The sequence below is a fragment of the Zea mays genome, chromosome 2 (assembly GCF_902167145.1).
Source record: "Zea mays cultivar B73 chromosome 2, Zm-B73-REFERENCE-NAM-5.0, whole genome shotgun sequence".
NCBI lineage: Eukaryota > Viridiplantae > Streptophyta > Magnoliopsida > Poales > Poaceae > Zea > Zea mays.
The window spans coordinates 34,746,460-34,769,135 of NC_050097.1; the positions used below are offsets into that span (position 1 = coordinate 34,746,460).

The 22,676-nt window shown below is 47.0% G+C and overlaps 1 protein-coding gene across 2 annotated transcripts; it reads right to left on the reverse strand.

The window, feature by feature from the left end:
* Window positions 1-17,307: 17,307 nt before the first annotated feature.
* Window positions 17,308-18,830, reverse strand: LOC103646274 (uncharacterized). Of its 2 annotated transcripts, XM_020548822.2 has the most exons (3): window positions 18,805-18,830; window positions 18,508-18,709; window positions 17,308-18,429 (listed from the first exon to the last, which is right to left on the reverse strand). In XM_020548822.2, the coding sequence occupies exons 2-3, from the start codon at window positions 18,705-18,707 to the stop codon at window positions 17,388-17,390; spliced, it is 1,242 nt and encodes a 413-aa protein (XP_020404411.1). In that variant the 5' UTR covers window positions 18,708-18,709; window positions 18,805-18,830; the 3' UTR covers window positions 17,308-17,387. The 2 variants fall into 2 exon arrangements, with proteins under 2 accessions (XP_020404411.1, XP_023157541.1); XM_023301773.1 differs by lacking the exon at window positions 18,805-18,830 and having other exon boundaries at window positions 18,508-18,750.
* Window positions 18,831-22,676: the final 3,846 nt, after the last annotated feature.

A 22,676-nucleotide genomic window follows, 5' to 3' on the forward strand; every position in this document is an offset into this window, starting at 1 on the left:
GAACAATTCAATACACTGATTAATATGGACCGATCGGTGCTGACCGGTGTCGACTTTAACACAGTCGATATCGATTGGATTGTCCGATCGGCAGATACATTGACCAGCTAGCCGAATCAATAGGCTATGAATCTGTCGTGGTTGACACTCATCACCGGCCAACGATTGATATTTACCTGTGTTGAACCGAATCTGGTATTTGGATGTCTATAAAGCTCCTTCTAATAACTTTCCATGTATATCTCCTCTCTAATATATTATATTATCTTCTGTTAAAATATTCTTCCTCTACATACAGTTTATATATAATCATTCCCCTTATATAGTACATTAGGTGCCGTGCGTTGCAACGACATACAGAATATTCGACAAAATATTAGTGCACAACAGCTACATGAAAACGAACAACACATATTGTTGACACCTTTTTGGAGGCGCCAATTACTCAAGAGAACCAGCGGCGGTGCTCTCTGGTCAGGCGCGGACGGTCCGCGGCACAGGGCCGGACGGTCCGCGACCTGGGCGAGGCGGCGGTGCTCTCTGGTCAAGCGCGGACGGTCCGCGGCACGGGGCCGGACGGTCCGCGACCTGGTGCAGGAGCTCGGGTTCCCTGCCTGACGGCCGGACGATCCGCGCTCTAGGGCCGGACGGTCCGCGCGTGCGCAGGGGCGGCGGAAATCGCCGGCGGCGGCCTGGATCTCGCTCCCGGGAGGGACCCCGTCGGGGAGGAAAGATCCTAGGGGTTGTCTAGGCCCGGGTCGGCCGACCTAGACTCCTCCAATCGGCGTAGAGTCGAAGAGAGGCGGAGAATTTGGGGATTGAGAGGCTAAACCTAAACTAGACTAGAACTACTCCTAGGATAAAATGCGAATAAAAGTTGTATTGATTCGATTGTTGATGATTACAAATCGGCCGTAGACCTCTATATTTATAGAGGAGGGGGGCTGGACCCTTTACACAACTGATTCCGAGCTAATCCCGCGAATATAGCTAACAACCGTAGCACAAAACTCGGAACCCTAATCTGTTCTGCGCACGCGCGGACCGTCCGGCCCACAGGCGCGGACCGTCCGGACCGCGGACCGTCCGGCCTCAGGGCCGGACAGTCCGCCGCTCAATTCTGGTTCGAACATATGCCCCCCTGCCTTTTGGTGGAGCTGGGCGAACCAAAAGCAACTAACTCGATGTGATTACATCGGTTTCCTTAGGCATCTTGCCACATACTAGGATGGTACTGTTTGAGGAAACGCCCATTCAAAGCCTTAGGTAAATCCTTGCCTTGTAATGTTTGTAGTAAATAAGCGTTACCAGACATCACCTGTTTCACTTTATAAGGACCCTCCCAGCTTGGCGACCATTTCCCGAACTTTCGGTCTTTATTCCTCAGAGGTAGAATGGTCTTCCACACCAAGTCTCCTACTTGGAATGATTTTGCTTTGACCTTCTTGTTATAGGCCCTGGCTACCATGATCTTGTTCTTTTCTATTGCTCCCAAAGCTATCATCCTCTTGTCGGTCACCTCATCAATATTATCCATCATTGAATTATAATAATCAGTAGCAGTTAGATCATTTTGTCTGGCAAACCTGACAGCATTCAAACTTATTTCCACAGGTAACACTGCTTCCTGCCCATAGACAAGCTCAAAAGGAGATACTTTAGTAGCACTATGCTTAGATATTCTATGAGCCCATAAAGCTTCAGACAAAATCTTATGCCAATGTCTAGGATTATCAGATACCCTTTTCTTTATCAAATTAATCAACGTCCTATTACTAGACTCGGCCTGTCCATTGGCCTGAGCATAATATGGAGACGAATTAAGCAGCTTAATTCTGTATAATTCAGCAAATTCACGTACCTCCTTTGACATAAAAGAAGTACCTTGATCTGTAGTCAAGGTCTGGGGAATGCCGAATCTATGAATAATATGCTCAGTTATGAACTCAATTACCTCCTTGTGCGTCATGTTCTTTAGAGCAACGGCTTCAGTCCATTTGGTGAAATAGTCAGTGGCAACTAACACAAACCGATGCCCCTTTGATGATGAAGGATGAATTTCTCCAATAAAGTCTAATCCCCATCCTCTGAATGGCCAAGGCTTGATGATAGGATGTAATTCGGCTGCAGGGACCAACTGTAGGTCGCCGAATTTTTGACACACTTGGCACCCCTTGTAGTACTTGAAACAATCAGCTGTCATACTAGGCCAATAAAAACCAGACCTTCGCAACAACCACTTCATCTTTGGGGCTGATTGATGGGTACCACAAATTCCTTCATGTACTTCGGCCATGGCTAATATAGCATCATCTGGGCCCAAGCACTTAAGCAGGATATCATTAACCGTTCGACGGTAAAGTTCATCACTCATCAAAACATACTTGAAAGCTGTTCGCCGAATGTTCTTATCTGTCCTGATATTGGGATTTTGCAAATAATTAAGTATAGGTATCCTCCAATCACTTGTATCGGCTTCATTGTTAGCCGAATCGATTAAGAGAACCTTTCTGGTAACCTCGGACGGTCCGGCGTCAACACGCGGACGGTCCGCGACCTGGGATTTTGGCTCTGCACTGGTTATCAGATTTTCAGTTTTGTGAAATTTCCCTCTCTTTATCTGATAACCCGATGCATCTTGTGCCAAGTTGTTAGCTCTATGATTCTCAACTCTAGAGATATGCTGAATACTGAATTCATCAAAAGAATGGATTATGCTCCAACATTTCTCAAGATAACTATTTAGAGTACCATCAAGACATTGATATTCTTCTAACACTTGTTGGACAACCAGCTGAGAATCACCAAATACCTTCACATGTTTTACTCCCATACCATTTAACAGTTCTAAACCGAATAGGAGGGCCTCATATTCAGCTTGATTATTAGTGCAATACGTTTTCAATCGGCTAGAGAAGTCAAAGGAGACATTACTTGGTGAAACAAGCACAATGCCAATTCCTTGCCCTTCATTGCAAACCGATCCATCAAAATATAAAGTCCAAGGAGTAATAGTGAGGTATGACATGTCTAGTTCATGAATATCATTAACCCGATGTTCTACAATGAAATCTGCTATGACTTGGCCCTTCATAGATTTCAATGGTTCATAGGCCAAGTCATATTCTACGAGTGCATAGGCCCACTTACCAATTCTACCACTCATAATTGGGTTATGCAACATGTATTTGATCACATCGGCTTGACCAGAAACAGTGCAATGACTAGACAATAAATAGCATCTACATTTGGTGCATGCAAAAAACAAGCATAAGCATAACTTTTCAATAAAAGTGTACCTTGTTTCAGCATCCACCAACCTTCGGCTTAGATATGTCACCACATGCTCCTTCCCCTCGGTTTCTTGTGTCAGAACAGCCCCAATGACCTTATCCTCAGCTGCAATGTATAATCGGAATGGTACTCCTGCTCGTGGTGCTTTTAATACGGGAGCCGAAGATAAGTATTTTTTGATGAGATCAAATGCTTCTTGTTGTTCTGCCCCCCAAGCGAATTCGGCATCATTCTTAAGCCGAAGAATAGGGGTGAACGCATCAATCTTCCCGGCTAGGTTAGAAATAAACCTTCGTAAATAATTCACCTTGCCGAGAAACCTTTGTACCTCGACCTTACAGGTCGGAGGTCCCACATTCCGAATAGACTTGATTCGGTCAGGGTCTATTTCTATACCATGTTCATGTATGACAAATCCTAAAAACTTACCAGCCGACACTCCAAAAGCACATTTACGTGGGTTCATTTTCAAACCATACTGACGCATTTTATCAAAGGCTTTGCGCAAATCAGCTATATGAGAACTAAACTCAGCCGATTTGACTACAATATCATCAATGTAAACTTCCACAGTGTTTCCTAACAATTCATGGAAGATCAAATTCATAGCCCTCTGATAAGTAGCACCAGCATTTTTCAGACCAAATGTCATGACAACCCACTCAAATAAACCAATGAAGCCTGGACATATAAAGGCCGTTTTAGACGCATCTTCTTCGGCCATGAAAATTTGATTATATCCGGCATTACCATCAAGGAAGCTAATAATTCTATTTCCTGATGCATTATTGATTAATGTATCGGCTATGGGCATGGGATATTCGTCTTTAGGAGTTGCTCTATTTAAATTGCGAAAATCAATGCATACTCTAAGTTTACCTGACTCCTTCTTCTCCACCGGCACAATATTGGAGACCCATTCTGCGTATCTGCAAGGTCTGATAAAATCAGCTTCTAGCAGCCGGTGGATTTCGTCCTTGATGCGTGGGAGAAGATCTGGACGAAATGTTCTAGCTCTTTGCTTGAAAGGTCTGAAACCAGATTTAATAGGCAGCCGATGCTCTACGATCTCTCGGCTTAATCCAGGCATTTCAGTATAATTCCAAGCAAAGCAATCTGAATATTCCTTCAATAGACCGATCATCTCATCTCTAGGATCGGTCTCCAGGGTCTTGTTTACAAAAGTCGGCCTTGGAGTTTTACCATCTCCTATGTCAATCTCCTCCAAAGGATCGGCCGATGTAAACCCCTGTCCTAGTTTATCAAGATCTCTGAATTCCTCTATCATGTCCCCCACAGAGGAATCAGATGATCTTTGTGTGATGGCGGACTTTCCGGTCTCGTGGACCGGATCATCCGTAATACTGTCTTTTCGCTGTGGTAGATGTTCGGTCTTAAAGTCCGAACTCTTTTGTGAAAGACCAGACCATCCGGCCTTGGCGGCCGAACTGTCCGTGACCAAAGACTCATGAACTTTGTGTGTATTCATCATTTAACTTTATTTAGGATTTAGCCGATTCTCCATCGGCTCTAGCATTACAGGAATGAAACCTTTCTTATCTATACTTATGAATTGATAATCAGAAAAGTCTACTCCTGTGAGACATGTAGCAGTCTCATAAGTCCAGAGTACAGGGGCATCGGCCACAGCGATGCAGGCCGATACATCAGCATGTACTTGTTCTATGTCATCGCCTACCCATTGTATCAGCATTTGATGTAATGTAGAAGGTATACATTGATTGGCGTGAATCCAATCTCTGCCTAGGATTAAACTGTAATTTCCTTCTACATCAGCGACGAAGAATGCAGCAGCAAGGGTCTTAGTCCCGATGGTTAATTCAACGGACGTGACTCCCCTGGCTTTGATCGAACTATCAGTCCCAACACCGCTGAGGGTCATGTTGGTCTTGACAAGTTCGTCATCTTGTTTACCTAATTTTCTGTATAATGAATAAGGCATTAGATTTACAGCCGCCCCTCCATCTACCAACATCTTAGCAATCGGTATCCCATCAATGTGACCGCGCACGAAGAGCGGCTTTAAATGATTTACCGATTCCTTTGGTTTAGTAAAGGCGGCTTCTTTAGGACCAAAATCAAACTGGGCAACAACAGGTTCATCGTCGCCGATGATAGTACAATCGGCAGAAAATGTAATAATATTTACATCCATACCTGGGCGTTCTGGAGAAGCCTCGTAGTCGACCAGGTCTTCTCCCAGCAGGTCGTCCTCTTCCATTGATGTTGTCGTGTCGTTGGAGGCTTCCTGGTGAACGGCGGACGGTCCGCGTGTGGGGGCCGGACGGTCCGCGCTTGGTGCAGGTTGTCCAGAGACTTCCTGGTGAACGGCGGACGGTCCGCGCGCAGAGGCCGGACGGTCCGCGCCTGGTGCAGATTGACTTTCTATTTCTGTGGCCGTTTGTTTTTTCTCAACGGCCTTCGGTCTCCATTTCTTTTGTGGTGGCGGGTATAGTGGATGTGTGTCATTAAATGTCTTTTCCGCCTCCTTCTCCTGGCTCTCCTTTGCTCTTAGGCGCTGTAATTTTCTCTTTTGGGATCGTGTCAATCCCGCTGGGCACCATCGAGGCATGGAGTATTTTGGATCAGCTGTTTTGATGGTAGCTGTATCCTTTTCTGTTGTGTTGGCCGATTCGCCGAAAATCATCGGCCCTTTATTGTCTCCCTGTATGACAACATCTGCAGTGCCTATTTTGATGATGTCCTTTTTTGTTGTTCTTTGAGTTGCTACAGGCATATGCCCCCCTGCCGGATTGGTCGGCCTAGGAGGCCGAGTAGTCCGGCAATCTTGTTGGGCCTGTGCCTGGTGACCAGATACAGCAGCGCTCAATCGGTCTTGCACTGGCGGCGCCAACCTATCAAAAACGGATGTTTGGGGTGCCCCCCAGGTGGGGTACTGTGGCATCCCAAATGGATATGGTGGCATGCCCCACATTTGATTTGGGACATATGGTGGAGGTAAGTATGTGTATGGATATGGCATAGATGGATAAGGAGGTGGAGGGGTCCATGTCGGTATGTTAGGTCTTAATTGTACAATAGGACCTTTCATTTCTTCCGATTGGTGAGGTGGTCCAATCGGCCTGACCTGACGTTGCTCATGAACGGGTGAGCGGGATCGCTTTGGTGGCCGGTCACTGGGGCCGGCCTTCTTTTTCACGTATTTAGACAACAATTGATCGAAAGTCGGGCCATGCTTGATCAGCCGACCAGCTGCTTTAAATGTATTTGTTTTCCACGTACCTATCTCGGGTCGTCGTGGTTTGAAGGTACGTGGTTGCTGCAGGTCCTGAGCACGGCCGGACCGTCCGCTGGAGTTCGCCGGACCGTCAGGAGAAGCGTCGGACAGGCCGCGTCTGGATGGCGGACCGTCCGCGATGCGCAGAATGGGTTCTTGCGCCTGTCTCCCTGTCTGTGTTTGCCCCCCCAGTGCCAGAGGCTGTGATGGTCACCTTCAAGGTCTCCCCTCCATCAGGAGTCTTCTCGGCTACCACTTTTCTGCAAGAAGTCTTATGATTCCCACCGGCCTTTCTTGCATCGCCGATGACTATTTCTTTGCCTTTGCCTTCATCGGCTGTGTTTGGCCGAGTCAGGACTTTCTTGCCCTCAAAGTCGATCATGTTCATTGGAAAGGGCTCCGTGTCCACCTGCATTTCCTGAAATTTCAATCGTCCTTCGTTAATGGCCGATTGAATCTGTCGACGGAATACATTACAATCATTAGTGGCATGAGAAAATGAGTTATGCCACTTGCAATATGCACGACGTTTTAGCTCGTCGGCGGATGGAACAGTGTGATTTATTTTAATGTTGCCATTTTTGAGTAATTCATCAAATATTCTATCACACTTACCAACATTAAATGTAAACTTAACCTCCTCTTGCCGTTTCTTTTGAACCGGCTGTAAGGAGGCACAAGCCGAAGATTTGGCCTGCTTTGGCCAAACCATTTCAGCAGCATACACCTCTGCTGATTCGTCTTCTGAGCTACTTTGGTCGCATTCTACTACATGTACGTTGTGACGAATTGTTTTAGCAGTTTCTTTGCTTCGGCTTTCACAAGCCAAAGCTCTCTGGTGTAATTGTGCTAGTGTAAAGAATTGGATGCCTTCTAATCTTTCTTTTAAATAATATCGTAGACCATTAAAGGCTAATCCTACTAACTGTTTTTCTGCTAAATGAATTTGAAAGCATCGGTTTCTTGTATCTCGGAATCTCCGGATGTAATCATTAACCGATTCATCTTTTGTCTGTCGCAATGACACTAAATCTACCAAATCCAACTCATAGTCACCGGAGAAAAAATGATCATGAAATTTTTGTTCTAGATCCCCCCATGATGAAATGGAATTAGGAGGTAAAGTGACATACCATGCAAACGCGGTTCCTGTTAAAGATAACGAAAATAAGCGCACGCGAAATGCCTCTGTGTCGGCCAATTCTCCCAATTGTGCTAAGAACTGGCCTATATGTTCACGCGTGTTTTTCCCTTGGTCACCCGAAAATTTTTGCGAATTCGGGTATTCTAGTTCCCTGTGGGTATGGGTGGTGATCAAATCGGCTGTCATAAGGTTTCCGATATGATTGCCCCCCAGGGACCATGCTTACTCCGAGCTTATCTCGGAACGCCCCGGCTATTTCTTCCCTTACTATATCAATGGCAGCCGGTGCAAGACCACCGGCTCTCTGGTCAAACATAGGTGGGGTTGGCTGGATATTAGCATGTTGTCTTTCCCCCCATTGGTTTGAGTTACGTGGTGCATTTTCATTTGCCCTATATGGGTCATAGGTTTGATCGTTTCTTTCCGGCCTTCTAGGTGGGGCCGGAAAGCTTTCCTGGGCTTTGGATCCTGAATTAATGGGCTGGTGCATCGCATAGTGTGATGGGAAGTGATGCTGGGACGGGCGAGGATTCATGTAATAATCCTCCTCAAAATACTCATGCGCGGACTGTCCGGATACGTACCCGGACCGTCCGTGGTTATATGCGGACCGTCCGTCGTTGTATGCGGACCGTCCGACTGGGTAGTTTGGGTTCTGTGCCGTGTGCGGTGGCTCGGGCGCATATCTAGGTAACTCATTAAAAATAGGCCTGACTGTTGCTGGCCCGGATGGTCCGCGCTCACGTGCGGACGGTCCGGGCATGTGCAGATCGGCTGGTTTGCTGCCGATTTGCGGTTGCTTAGGGTATGTGTCCATCGGCATCCCATAAAGGGGTTGTGACTGATCGTGACAACCTGTAGCCGATGTGTTACACGCGTTATCTCCTAACCCAACCTCGTGTGAAGGAAAATTTGCGATGTCAGACTTATCGAATGCACGTACTAGTCTCTTAACATCGCTTTGCATACCCCCTATGATGCTCTGCATTTGTTCACGCTGCTCTTCTACATAATTTCTAAGAGATTGTAGCTCGTTGGTATTACTTACATTGGGGATATCTGGCGTGGGTTGAAGCGAAGCCGGATCCGTCGCCCGATGTCGGACGACCTTGTTGTTCCTGTCCACTTTGAAGTTGGCCAAGAATTTCGCTCTCGCCTCCTGGATCATCCGCTCCTTGTGCTCCTCAAACTGGAGCTGCTCGTCAGCCGGCAAGGTTTCCCAAGTCGGCTCTATGATGTTGCTTGGAGAAATATCAGAGCTCTCCCTTGAACCGGCCATTGAGGGCCGATTTGATGAGCCTAGATGTGTTTTCCCCAGCGGAGTCGCCAAAAAGTATGTTGACACCTTTTTGGAGGCGCCAATTACTCAAGAGAACCAGCAGCGGTGCTCTTTGGTCAGGCGCGGACGGTCCGCGGCACAGGGCCGGACGGTCCGCGACCTGGCGCGAGGCGGCGGTGCTCTCTGGTCAAGCGCGGACGGTCCGCGGCACGGGGCCGGACGGTCCGCGACCTGGTGCAGGAGCTCGGGTTCCCTGCCTGACGGCCGGACGGTCCGCGCTCTAGGGCCGGATGGTCCGCGCGTGCGCAGGGGCGGCGGAAATCGCCGGCGGCGGCCTGGATCTCGCTCCCGGGAGGGACCCCGTCGGGGAGGAAAGATCCTAGGGGTTGTCTAGGCCCGGGCCGGCCGACCTAGACTCCTCCAATCGGCGTAGAGTCGAAGAGAGGCGGAGAATTTGGGGATTGAGAGGCTAAACCTAAACTAGACTAGAACTACTCCTAGGATAAAATGCGAATAAAAGTTGTATTGACTCGATTGTTGATGATTACAAATCGGCCGTAGACCTCTATATTTATAGAGGAGGGGGGCTGGACCCTTTACACAACTGATTCCGAGCTAATCCCGCGAATATAGCTAACAACCGTAGCACAAAACTCGGAACCCTAATCTGTTCTGCGCACGCGCGGACCGTCCGGCCCACAGGCGCGGACCGTCCGGACCGCGGACCGTCCGGCCTCAGGGCCGGACAGTCCGCCGCTCAATTCTGGTTCGAACACATATACTATCATAGACTTTAATATCTCACAAATTATGCCAACAACCAATCTCTACTACAAAGCATCGGGTTACACATGCTTTGGTGGAACTCAGAAGTTCGTTTCACAATCAGAATAGCTTAACCTAAAGTCCAATTCTTATGGTGGCTGATGGTACAAAGCTACAAAAGAGAATCTGTAAGTACAATCTCAAGAAGAAAGCAGTCCTAAATGAAGGTATAATCTCAAAAAGAAACCGGTCCTTGAAGATGACATCTGGTCTATCTATGCAGCAGCTCAGAAGGTGTACGACAACATATTTCAATCCTAGGGAGACCATGTTTAATTGAAATCTGAGTTGTCGGAGCCACAACATCAACATTTATCCCAATATCATCTTCCTGAAAGAAATTACAGTTGCAGGGCACTATCGGCGGTTGCCCACATATGCACATATGATTTGCACGTACCGTTTGCATTTCTTGAGCATATCTGGTAGTCATCTCAGTGAACTTTGCCAAAACCTTCCAAATTAGCGATGTGTTTGAGCACTAAAACTTTATAATAAAAATAAATAAAGAACCAACATACATAAAATATGTCAAAGGAAGTGCATACCTCTTGATATTCAGACTCAAACGTAGACAAAGCAGATCGTTTTTGCCTCCACGCTTCGTAGCTTCTGCTTTTGATCATATAAGGGTTCAACACATACAACTTCACAATATAGCTCGCACTTTAGAAAAAATTGTCACCCAAAAAAGGATTGATTTTCAGTAATTGATAATATAGTAACAAATGCCTAGATATGGTACAACTGAAAACAATATTTACCATATACGTCAAAATAATGGGTTCCTGTTTTCAGTTCATTTACTTCACAAGGTTGAAAACCATCACATCTTTTAAAGAAAGCACTGTGAGGATCCTTTGCAGTAACAACCTAGTATTAATAGAAGCTTGTAGAAATAAACACAAAGAAAAACAAAAAGAGGCAAAAGGCACTAATTTGTATACTCATTGAGTTATTTTGTTCAAATAGATGCACAGGAAAGCTTAGAAAGAACATCCCCGCAGAACTTTTCTCAGTAATGGTTCTCTGACCAAATCAGAGCAGCATGCAAAATAAAAGTGATGGGGCCGGATCAAAATAGATCGATCCTATTTATATACATGCAAGTGACATTATCGTGTAAAGAGGTTAACAGTTACTGCAGCAGTAACTTTGAGTCCAGAGCAATTAGCAAACAAGTAGCAAGATGGTAGAATGCAATTGAAAAGCATGGGAGATCGATAGCATCTATGAAGTTTGTATGATAGATGATTATCTGAGTATGATCTATGAAGACTTCTGTATGAAAGATGATCATCTGATTATGTCAGGCTTCAACTGATGTGTTACAAGTATCTATGGAATAATTTGATCACAGAGAAATTCCTGGCAGAAAATTTCTTCAGTTATTTTAACCTGGACTCCAACTACTTGTTATCAAATGATGTCAAGGGGTACATTAGCTCACTGAGGTTCGATGCGAAGGTGATATTTCTCACCTTTAAACTTTTCAGTTCTTCTTTATAATGATAGTTGCTTTCTGGAATAATACATGGAGCCAAAATTTATTTTGCCTTATAGGAAACAATATCTTTCTAAGAAAGAATTGATATGAATGCAATAACAGAACAATCAGCAGGGTATTTGTTTAGCAAGGACTAAAAAGTTCACCAAAGAACCAAAAAAGAAGACGTGCGAGATTGTTTGTAATCTCACAATCACTCAAAACTAACGGTAAGTTGAAGCTATTGGTTATCCAAGGAATCAATTATGATGATTTTTAAAAGGCTTCTTGATGTACTTTCTAACACCATCCAGATCAAAATAAAACACAATTACATACTGACGCGCCATCCGAGAGAGGAGAGTAACCCGAGACATCTCACCAGCACTTTTAGTCAAGTTTGACTAATCAAACAACAACAAAATACCAGGAAAGTAAAGCACAAACCCATTTGGCAAGTAAGGAATATGCACATGAAGGAGGGTTTTCAGTTCGTATTGGTTCACATAATGTACTTTTTGGTGAGATCATGAACAAGAGGTTCTTGTGTTCAAGAAACGGTTTCAAGGAGGGGACAAGCGATCCGTCTAAAAAAGAAAAAGTCAAGTGGAGACAAGATGTGGTTGTGATGAGCATACACACACACATACATAGTTGGGTATGGATAAGAAGTACTACATCTCCTCAACGGTGAAGCAACATAATCATACATTATGCTCGCCAAACAAGGCACCCTTTCTTCGATCCAACCGTACAATCAATCAAAGGGTCAAGAACACATTATTTGCATGCCACAAAGCAAGTGTAGGTACGTCCCAAGCTTATAGAATTCTACAAGTAACTGATGGTGGGTTCAAGCATATTGGATGCACAAAGCAGAACTTCCAGAACTACTATCGTGGGCTTAGAAACAAAATTAAGAATGCCGATGCACAATTATTTGTTGCACAACTAGAAAGAAAGAAAGAGGTAAATTTTGTATCCTTTTATGAAGCCCATAGATGCTTGTGAAATGAAAACAAGGAAAAAGATATCAACCGTGTGAAAACAAGGTAGAAGATTTGATTCAACAAGTAAGGAGTTGAAAACAAGACATGTAATTTTTAGTTGGAAGCGTCAGGAACATACAAGATTCTCTTAGTAGTATTGTACCTAACACGATGTAAAATAGAAGAGAAGAGTATGGGAGTTTTATTGGCTACCAAATTCTAGAAAATATTAATATACATCCACCAACTGATGTTCTATCAAAGGGCTGGAGTAAAGGATCAAGAAATCTACAGAGCTATCTAAGTCCCGCAAGCGAAAGAACGAGAAACATGAGGCATCACCTCATTAGTTATATGTTAATTTTGGCTGTTAATTTTTGTTGTCAAATAATTCTTGGATATTAATTATGGCTGTGAAACAATTCTTGGATGTTAATTATGCTGCTAGGCAATTCGTGGATGTTAATTTCTACAACTGAAATGATCGAGTTCTGGTGTTTTCTGCAACTGGATTTTCTGTTTTTCAGTTTGTCTTTCTAAAATGATCGAGCTCATGCTTGCATCCTGGTGTTCGCCTGGTGTGCTGCTTCGCGACAAGTTTAGCTCGCGTTATGGTGTTCACCTGACGCCTGGATGGCCTGCAACGCGGCTGCATGAACACGGTGCCTAGACAGTGTGCAGGGGGCAAAATAAAAGGTTCCTTGCGCTGGAAAAGACGAGGTGGGAGGGTGGGAACGTAAAATAGTCGGGCACGTTGGATAGAAGTTACTTGGACCAATTTAATGTGTTCATTTGTTGAGCATATGATACGTTGGGCTAAAAAAGGTCATGTTGAGACTAGCTCCAACAAGGACCTTTAAAGAGTGCTATACCCTAAGGCTGTCTCCAACAAGAGACTGTAAAGCACCCTGTACTCTAAATATAGAGGATCAAAACGTCCGGTATGGCTCCAACAACAACCGCTAAAACCTCCGCTAAAATATAGCGCGCGTTCCTCGTCCGCTTAATTTGGAGTCTGGGTGACCGTGCGCTATAAACTGTTCGCCACGCGCTCTGTCAGTCTTCTGTTCTCTCCCGCGCTCCCTCGAAGCTTCTAGCTGGGTGCCGCCGACCTCCATCGCCCGGCACAACCACATCCGGTGATGTTTGTAGCGCTGAGTTTGCGATGGCATACTGGCCGCGAGCATAGAGCTGGACGAGCAGCAGCCACCGCGGGAGCACACGAGAGCAAGGACGACGACGAGTCAGCGGCGACCATGTATAGATGAGAGCAGGGTCGACGGCGACCATGTGCACAGGTACCGTTGACAACAAGTATGGTGGTGGTGGGGAGGCCCAGACATCAGCTTCGATCTTCACTAGCGAGCTCTAGCCTTGCAGGATGGAACAATGGGAGGGATTGCCATGCCGCTGGAGATTGGAGGCTACACGAAGCGAGAGGAAGAAGAGGAATAGACAACAAACTGCTTCCTGTATTTGGGTTGTATTTTAGTTTGCTCTGTAGTGGAGATATTTAGAAGTCTTGTTTTTTTAAAGAAATTATTTTTATGTACATAACACACAATTTGCAACTTGTAAATGAATATTAAAAAATAGTGATTACAAAAATATTCGTACATGTACCATAATTTATAATCTGTGTAATTTGACCCGATTAAAAAAAAAGGTGCAACCATTTTTGTTAATATGATGGGTGAAAATATGGTGAATGAGATATAGAGGATGAAATTTAGAGAACTTTGCTGAAGATGATGAAGATATAGAGAACAGAATCTTTTAGAGTGTGCTGTAAAGGACAGAGAATATACCTTTAGAGGATGAAATTTAGAGGACGTTGCTGGAGACAACAACACCCTGTAAAGGGTCCTGTCCGGTAAATTTAGCGGTTTGTCAGGTCCCCTACGGCTCCAGCAAGGGACTCTAAAGCGTCCTCTAAATTTTAGAGGATGTGGCAGACACTCTAAATGTGGAGGCCTCCGAGAGTGCGCTATCCACGCTACTCCTCCACCAGCCGCCGCGAGGAAACTTCCGCCTCCTCCTACCCCGCGCTGGCGACTGCATCTCCCGGGGCTGAGCCCTCGAGCCGGCGTGCTTCGCCGCCGGCATCGAGGCAGGTGAGCGAGAAGCGGGCGTGCGGTGGCGGGTCTGGCGGCGTAGAGCTCGCACCACTTCGATCCGAGGACGCGCGACCCACCGCAACCGAAGTTCCAAGCGAGGTTCCCCCAGCTCGTCGCCGGAGAGTCGCCATCGGCAAACGGCTTCGTCGTCCGCCGACTTCGTCCAAGGCTGCCGGCAAAAGGAAGAGAAGCTCGTCGCCGCCGTCGTCTTCCTCTTCGATTCGGTCCACCGAGCCAGATCCGCGAAGACCGAGGTACGATCTACACAAATCCGTTGAGTATAGTACTGATTCATTACCGTATTGTATTCTGTGTATTTGGGGCAAGGAAGTTAGGGTTTGCGGGGTGTTTTCTCCCAGATCTGGACCATTCAAAATAATGAGCTTGAATTTCATCCATGAATCCCTTATTTGTTGTGTCCGTATTCATTAATTTATACAGGATTTGGGGATAGCCATTTCGGGTTTGGGGGGTTGTTCCTCCCAGATCTGGAGCATTCAAATTAATCAACATCAAATCTTCAATAGCGGGGTGTTTTCTCCATCGTAGTTTTGTCGGGTCTCGCAGATCATGAGGCTTTTTTATGCGAACATGGTCAGTAATCTGCAAATTGAAAACAGGTTGACATTTAAGATAATTGTTTGCAGAAAAATAACATAGATGGAATGTACATTCATGGTTTTAGGGTTCATTTGAACTGTGTAGTCATAGTTTCGAATCCCTTATATGCACTAGTTTGTATAAGATAGCTAATTTGTAGGCGGTGTTAACTAATAGAACACTGTGTTTGATGTAGCCATGGAATCGGAGGACGAAAAGCTCTGTAAAGCACTGGCTACTCTGCTCAGAGTTGTTCAAAAGCGTAGTTGTGACATCATTGATGTCGTCAAATCAGCCTTCCAGCCTTTCAACTCACCTTTGGTGGACGAATTGAACCGAGCACTAGTTGAGATTGACGACCTCGCCAAGGATCTTGAAGACGTAGCAGTGCAAACTCAGTGGGAGGTAGAAAATATGGCTAACTGTCAAGTAAACGAACATCCATGACAAGAGGAAGCAGTAGAGGAGCTTCTGATTGAAGATGGTTCAGAAGACGAGCTACTGATAGACGAAGAGTCACCAATTAACTATGAAGACCTTGTGGGCTACGACGATTGGCATGACTACTCAACCGACGACACATATCCCTACTAATGTCTACGTTTAACTTAAGTAGAACAATTGTAGCATGTACGGTAACGATGTCTGTATGACGAAAACTAGGAAAGGTGGCAGGGTTGGTATGATCATGCTTTTGGGGGATTTGAATGTTCTGGTCTATGTAAACTGAAACCATTTCAGCTAGTACAATTATTATTCTGTTATGTTGGAGTATGTTTGCGTTACTTTATATCATGTTACATGTTCAGTTCTGTTCATTTATATCATGTTTGATCTGCCTCTGTTCCATAGAATGGGGAGTGATTGGAACCAGGTGATGTCTCAATATGGAAGCTTCCTTAGCCAGAATGACGAGCAGCCTATGGGAACTCAACATTCTGAATTTCCAGTTGATGGGCAAGCCGAGGGCTCAAGAACACCAGCTGTTCCAAAAAAGCCAACTCAAAGAACAAAGCTAGCAAACTTCACTGCTGATGAGGACACTAGGGTATGCCATGCTTGGCTTGCTGTAAGTTGCGATCCCATTATTAACACAGGGCAGAAACGTCAAGGATTTTGGAGTAGAATTACTGAAGCATACAACTCAAGACGAGGAACATTGCCCGAAAGGTCCACAAAATCTTTGATGAGTAGATGGGATACTATCAAAACACAGTGTTCCACTTTTGCTGGTTACATGATGGCAGTCCTCCGACAGAATCCTAGTGGACTCACTGACGCAGACAAGGTACATCTTTAATGTAACATTTTCACATAACTATTGTAGGTATTTACAAGTATGTTCCTGCTGTAACCAGTTGTTTTATGTCGCAGACATCACTGGCAGCCTCTAGGTTTGCAGCTATTGAGAAGAAGCCTTTCCACTTTTTACATTGTTGGGCCATACTTAAGGACCAACCAAAATGGATGGACAACCACATGGGCCAACAAAATCAGCATGGCAACGCTAATCCCACCCATTCTAACACTGTCGATGTGGATGCAAAAGAATCTGTACCATCTAGCTTCACATCGAAGAGGCCACTGGGTCGAGATTCTTCTAAGGAAAAGGCAAAGAGAACTAAATCTGTGGACACATCTTCATCAGATTCTGAGTTCATGACACGCATGGGAGATCTTTCTTTGGAGTGCCTGTCAGTGTACAAAACAGTTGTTACAACTGAGGAAAAGAAGTTGGATTCAATGAACAAAAATGAGAGGCAGAAATTGCTCCTAGAAAAGAAGAAGTTGAACCTAGAGAAATTAAGGCTTGAAAGGCAGAAACTAAAGGAGGACAAGGAAGAGGAGATCATGATCTTAAGCATGGATTTGAGCAAATGTAACCCTCTTCTCCGCAAGTACTATGAAGCCAAGCAACAAGAGATATTGGCTAGGGTTACTGGGTCAACATCATCTGGCCTGTGATGGTTGGTTACTTAATTTGTTTGTTTATCATTTCTGAATGAGGCGTACTCGGACTTGTTTGTGTGAGCTAGCTGTCGTTAGACCCAAATCTGGTTTGTACCAGATTGTTTTAGTACTTGTTTGAACTATTTGTTTTCAACTATTTGTCATGGTTTGTACCTGAATGTTTTACTATATGTTTTTGAACTATTTGGTTTGAATAACTGTGAGCATGCTGTAGTTTTTTGTTTACCATTTGTACACGCATGTGGTTGCATGACAGTAGTACTTCTTGTTATTGAATTGAAAGAGCAGCATGAGACACTACGACAGACAGTACAGACAACAAACACTTCGACCCTAGAACAAGGTAAACTAAGAAACATGTCTAGACAATAACAGTTGGACACTAGATAAGAACAGACATGACACAACTCGTTTCATTGCTTCCTATGCAACTCTGGATCCATGTCGCACCCAGTGATGGTGTATCAGATCAACCTGAAGCTGAGTATATTTGTTGCGGTCTTTGAGTTGGTTGTACCTTTGATTGACGAAGTCGTTGCGCTCTTCCATTGAACCTTGACTTGTGTCTGCCAGCACTCCGATGTTTTCAAAGGTTGTGTTCAAAGACAATGGACCTTCGTCTTCTACTATCATGTTGTGCAATATTATGCAAGTTTTCATGATGTCCCCAATGTGTTCAGGACTCCAACCGTAAGCAGGGCCACAGACCACACCCCATCTCTTCTGGAGTACACCGAAAGCTCGTTCAATATCTTTTCGAGCAGACTCTTGAATTGTTGCAAAGTGTTGCGTTCTAACGTCGTAGGGATTACGGATTGTCTTCACAAATGCGGGCCAGTTAGGGTAAATCCCGTCTGCTAGGTAATATCCCATATTGTACGTGTGACCATTCACAGTGAATGAAACAGGAGGTCTGTCACCGCTCAGATGCCTTTCGAAAAGGTTTGAACGATGGAGAACGTTTATGTCGTTGCAGCTACCTAGCAGACCAAAATATGCTTGCCATATCCACAGGTCATACGACGCAACAGCTTCCAAGATCATGGTAGGATGTTTACCACGCCCTGTAAACATGCCCTTCCATGAACTTGGGCAGTTACGCCACTCCCAATGCATGCAATCAACACTACCAAGCATACCAGGAAACCCACGTGGCTCGCCAACTTGGAGAAGGCGTGCGATATCTTCTGCATTTGGTGCACGGAGATAGTACGGAGCAAACGCGGTTTGGACGGCCGTGCAAAAGTGTTTCAATGCCTCATGAGCCGTGGATTCACCAATGTGTACGTATTCGTCCACGGCATCAGCCGGAATACCGTAAGCAAGGATTCGAACAGCAGCAACAACTTTCTGTAGAGCAGAAAGACCAATCTCACCCGCATAGTTTGGACGCTGAATAAAGTATGGATCCACTTGTTGCACAACATCAACAAGGCGCTCAAACACATGGCGACGCATGCGGAACCTACCATACAATTCATGTGTTATAATAGGGGTCATGAAGTTATGTACATGGCAAAATGAATGTGGGAATTTTAAATACCTCCTACGAAATTGAGCATCCGTGTACACCGGGTGCGCTCCAAAGTAGTCCGCTCGGATTCTTGCATCGCCGCTCATGTGATCACGATGAATCCTAACACGCCCTGGAATCGAACCACCATGACGACGCTCGTTGCGTGCACGCCGCCTCCTATTGAGCATGTGCCTCGCCAACTCGAACTCTTCTTCTTCCTCTTCCATTTCTTCCATCAACCGCACAAGAAAATTGTTTTCTAAGTAGGGGTTCATGGTTGTGGAGTTTCTAAAGGCAAGGTTGAGTGAAGTATGCAAGGCTCACTCGGTATTTATAAAGGAAGTACGCTTTGGAGACAAGCCATGCGGTTGCCGTGCAGGGGAAGAAAGTCCATGGCTTCTCGAAGAAGAGTTCTGGCTTACGGTGGAAGCTTGTCAATTTCAAAACATATTTTCATACCGATAATATACTATGCGGCGCTTTATCGACAACAATTACACAACAACAAAACAAGCAATGTAATTAATATTGACAATTCGAATTTATTAATTTAAAAATTAATAAATACATTTTTTGACGCATCATTTGTGTAGCATGAAATGGGAAGAAAACAAAGAAAAATGAAAAAAATGGAAAAAAGGGAATCTGTTAACACTGTAGCTTTAGGGGACGGAATTTAGAGGACGCTGCTGGAGTCTGAGAATATATAGAGGACATAATATTTTAGAGTGTTCTGTAAAGGATAGAGAATATTCCTTTAGGGGACGGAATTTAGGGGACGCTGCTGGAGACAGTCTAAATTTAGAGGATGAGGTCGTCCTCTACTCACTCCAGCAGTTTTCTCTAAATAGTACTCTAAATTTAGAGGACGCTGCTGGATCCTCTATATATAGAGTTTCTCTGAACGACCTCTATCCATTTGAATATTTTAAACAACCAATTTAGCAAAACTAAAATATGGACAATACATTTTCGAGTATGACAAATACGTATGTACAAAAATAAAAAATAAAAAATAAAAAATGTCTCTAATATAGGTATTTGTGTATAGTGACATGATTCAAAGGACGTTTTGGAGACAAAGCAGATATAGGGGATGAAATCTTTTAGAGAAGACTGTAAATGACGAAAATAGAGGATGAATATAGAGGACGTTGCTGGAGACAGTCTCATATTCTCCGGAACGTTTCCTCTGCTTGGGGAGCAGGCGATGTCACACCCGGTTCCAGGTGGCAGAGCCGGGTGCATAGCATATGTGTGCCAGGATCTATTTCCACATATATGTTGATGTCACAAGTGTAATATATCAAAAGAACAATACATAAGAGCGTAATAAAGATTATATTAATATATTACACTTCGAACAGACATAATTTTTTAACCTTTATTCATCAAAGTACAGTGAAACATTGACATCCATCCACAGGAAGATGACCGGGGGTATCACTAGACTAGCATCCATGGAGCTCAGCATCATAACTTCATCTGCAAACTTCTGATCAAAATTTAAGCAAGGGTGAGCTCACTTATGGTCGGGGCTCAGCAAGTGGGGGAAATTAATGCAAGTTTAACAAGGTGAGGCCAAGGTTGAGCAGTGTCGGGGACCATAATTAGGGGTACCCTCAAGGCTCCTAATTCTTAGCTGGTAACCCCCATCAACATAAAGCTGCAAAGGCCTGATGGGTGCGATTAAGTCAGGGATCGGTCCATTCGAGGGACTCAATCACACCTCGCCCGAGCCTAGCCTTGGACAAGGGCAGCCGAACCCGGAGGATCTCCGCCTCGCCCGAGGCCCCCCTCCAGCGGCGAACATATCTCCGGCTCGCCCGAGGCCATGTCTTCGCCAAGAAGCAACCCTGACCAAATCGCCACGCCGACCGACCAAATCGCAGGAGCATTTAATGCAAAGGTGGCCTGACACCTTTATCCTGACGCGCGCCCTTCAGTCGACAGAGCCGAAGTGACCGCCGTCACTTCGCCACTCCACTGACCGGCCTGACAGAAAGACAGCGCCGCCTGCGCCGCTCCGACTGCGGTGCCACTTGACAGAGGGAGGCTGACAGGCAGTCAGGCCCGGCCGCAGGCGCCATAGGAAGCTCCGCTCCGCCCGACCCAGGGCTCGGACTCGGGCTAAGCCCCGGAAGACGGCGAACTCCGCTCCGCCCGACCCAGGGCTCGGACTCGGGCTAAGCCCTGGAAGACGGCGAACTCCGCTCCGCCCGACCCAGGGCTCGGACTCGGGCTAAGCCCCGGAAGACGGCGAACTCCGCTCCGCCCGACCCAGGGCTCGGACTTGGGCTCAGCCCTAGAAGATGACGAACTCCGCTTCGCCCGACCCCAGGGCTCGGACTCAGCCCTGGCTTCAGCCGACGGTCTCCGCCTTGCCCGACCCAGGGGCCCGGACTCGACCACGGCCACTGAAGACAGACTCGACCTCGACCTCGGAGGAGCCTCCACATCACCCAACCTAGGGCGCGGGCCAGCCACGTCAACAGGAGGCGCCATCATTACCCTACCCCGAGCTGACTCAGGCTACGGGGAACAAGACCGGCGTCCCATCTGGCTTGCTCTGCCAGAAAGACAATGATGGCGCCCCGCACACTCCCTAACGACGGCGGCTCTCGGCCCCCTTACGGAAGCAAGAGGACGTCAGCGAGGACTCAACCGCCCCGATAGCTGTCCTTCCGCCAGGCTCCAGCGCTCCTCCGACAGCCACGACATCACACCAACTGGGTGCCAAAACCTCTCCGGCTGCCACGACGGCGTGTACTTAGGGCACTAGCTCCCCTCCGCTAGACACGTAGCACTCTGCTACACCCCCCATTGTACACCTGGATCCTATCCTTACGTCTATAAAAGGAAGGACCAGGGCCCTCTTATAGGGGGTTGGCCGCGCGGGGACGAGGACGAGACAGGCGCTCGCGTGAGGCCGCTCGCTCCCTCTCCCGCGTGGACGCTTGTAATCCCCTACTGCAAGCGCACCCGACCTGGGCGCGGGACGAACACGAAGGCCGCGGGATTTCCACCTCTCTCACGCCCGTCTCCGGCCACCTTTCTCCCCCCTTCGCGCTCGGCCTCGCGCCGACCCATCTGGGCTGGGGCACGCAGCGACATTTCACTCGTCGGCCCAGGGACCCCCCGGTCTCGAAACGCCGACAGTTGGCGCCAGGTAGGGGCCTGCTGCGTGTTGACGAACAGCATCCCGTCAAGCTCCAGATGGGCAGTCTCCAGCAACCTCTCCAACCCGGGACGGTGCTCCGTTTCGGGAGTCTTGAGTTCGTGTCCCTCGACGGCAGCTACGACATGATGCTCCTTCCACCGCCGTGCGACAGCGACAATGGCGGCCGACAGCCCGCCCGCCGGCGGCGGAGTCGACGACGTCTTCCCCGCGTGGTGGAAGAACAACGTTCGAGCTCACCCCGTCCTCTCCCCCACTGACGGAGGAGGAGGCGGGGCAACCAAGGCCAAGCAGGAGGCAGCCCCTCATCGGCTGTCGAGCGAGTCGACAGCGCCGGCGCCCCAACGGGGGGCGCGTCGGGCATCGACCTTGTGTTTGAGACAAAGACGAGCGCCGTCTCCCCGCAACACGCCGATTCCGAGCAAACGGACGACGCCAGCGCGCTCGCGAAAGGCTTGCTGGACGTCACCCTCGTACCTGAGACGACGGTGCGGTCAGTTCCCGACGTGACTTCATCACCGCCCGTCGACCTAGAGGTACCGACCGATTCTCATCTCACGCCTTTCAGATTCAGCCTCGAACCGCCAAGCGACCTCGCTTTGGTGGACGCTCTCGTAGAGGCGAGTCCAAACCCTCTGGGGTATCGTGTGCGGTCACCCTGGGACCGGCTGACGGACGTCATGACCTACGGGCCCTCTGGGTCCGAGGAAGACGACGCGCCCGACTTCTGCTGGGATTTCTCTGGATTTGGCAACCCCAGTGCCATGATGGACTTTATGACCGCGTGCGACTACTGCCTTTCCGACTGTTCTGACGGTAGCCGCAGCCTCGGCGACGAGGACTGCGGCCCAAGCCGCGAATGTTTCCACGTCGATCTAGGGGGTCCCTCCGAAGGCAACCATCTCGGCATGCTGGAGGACGGTGATCTTCCTAGGCCGGTGCCTCGCGTCGACATCCCACGGGAGCTAGCTGTGGTCCCCGTTCCGGCGGGGGGTCACGACCCACAGCTCGAGCAAAT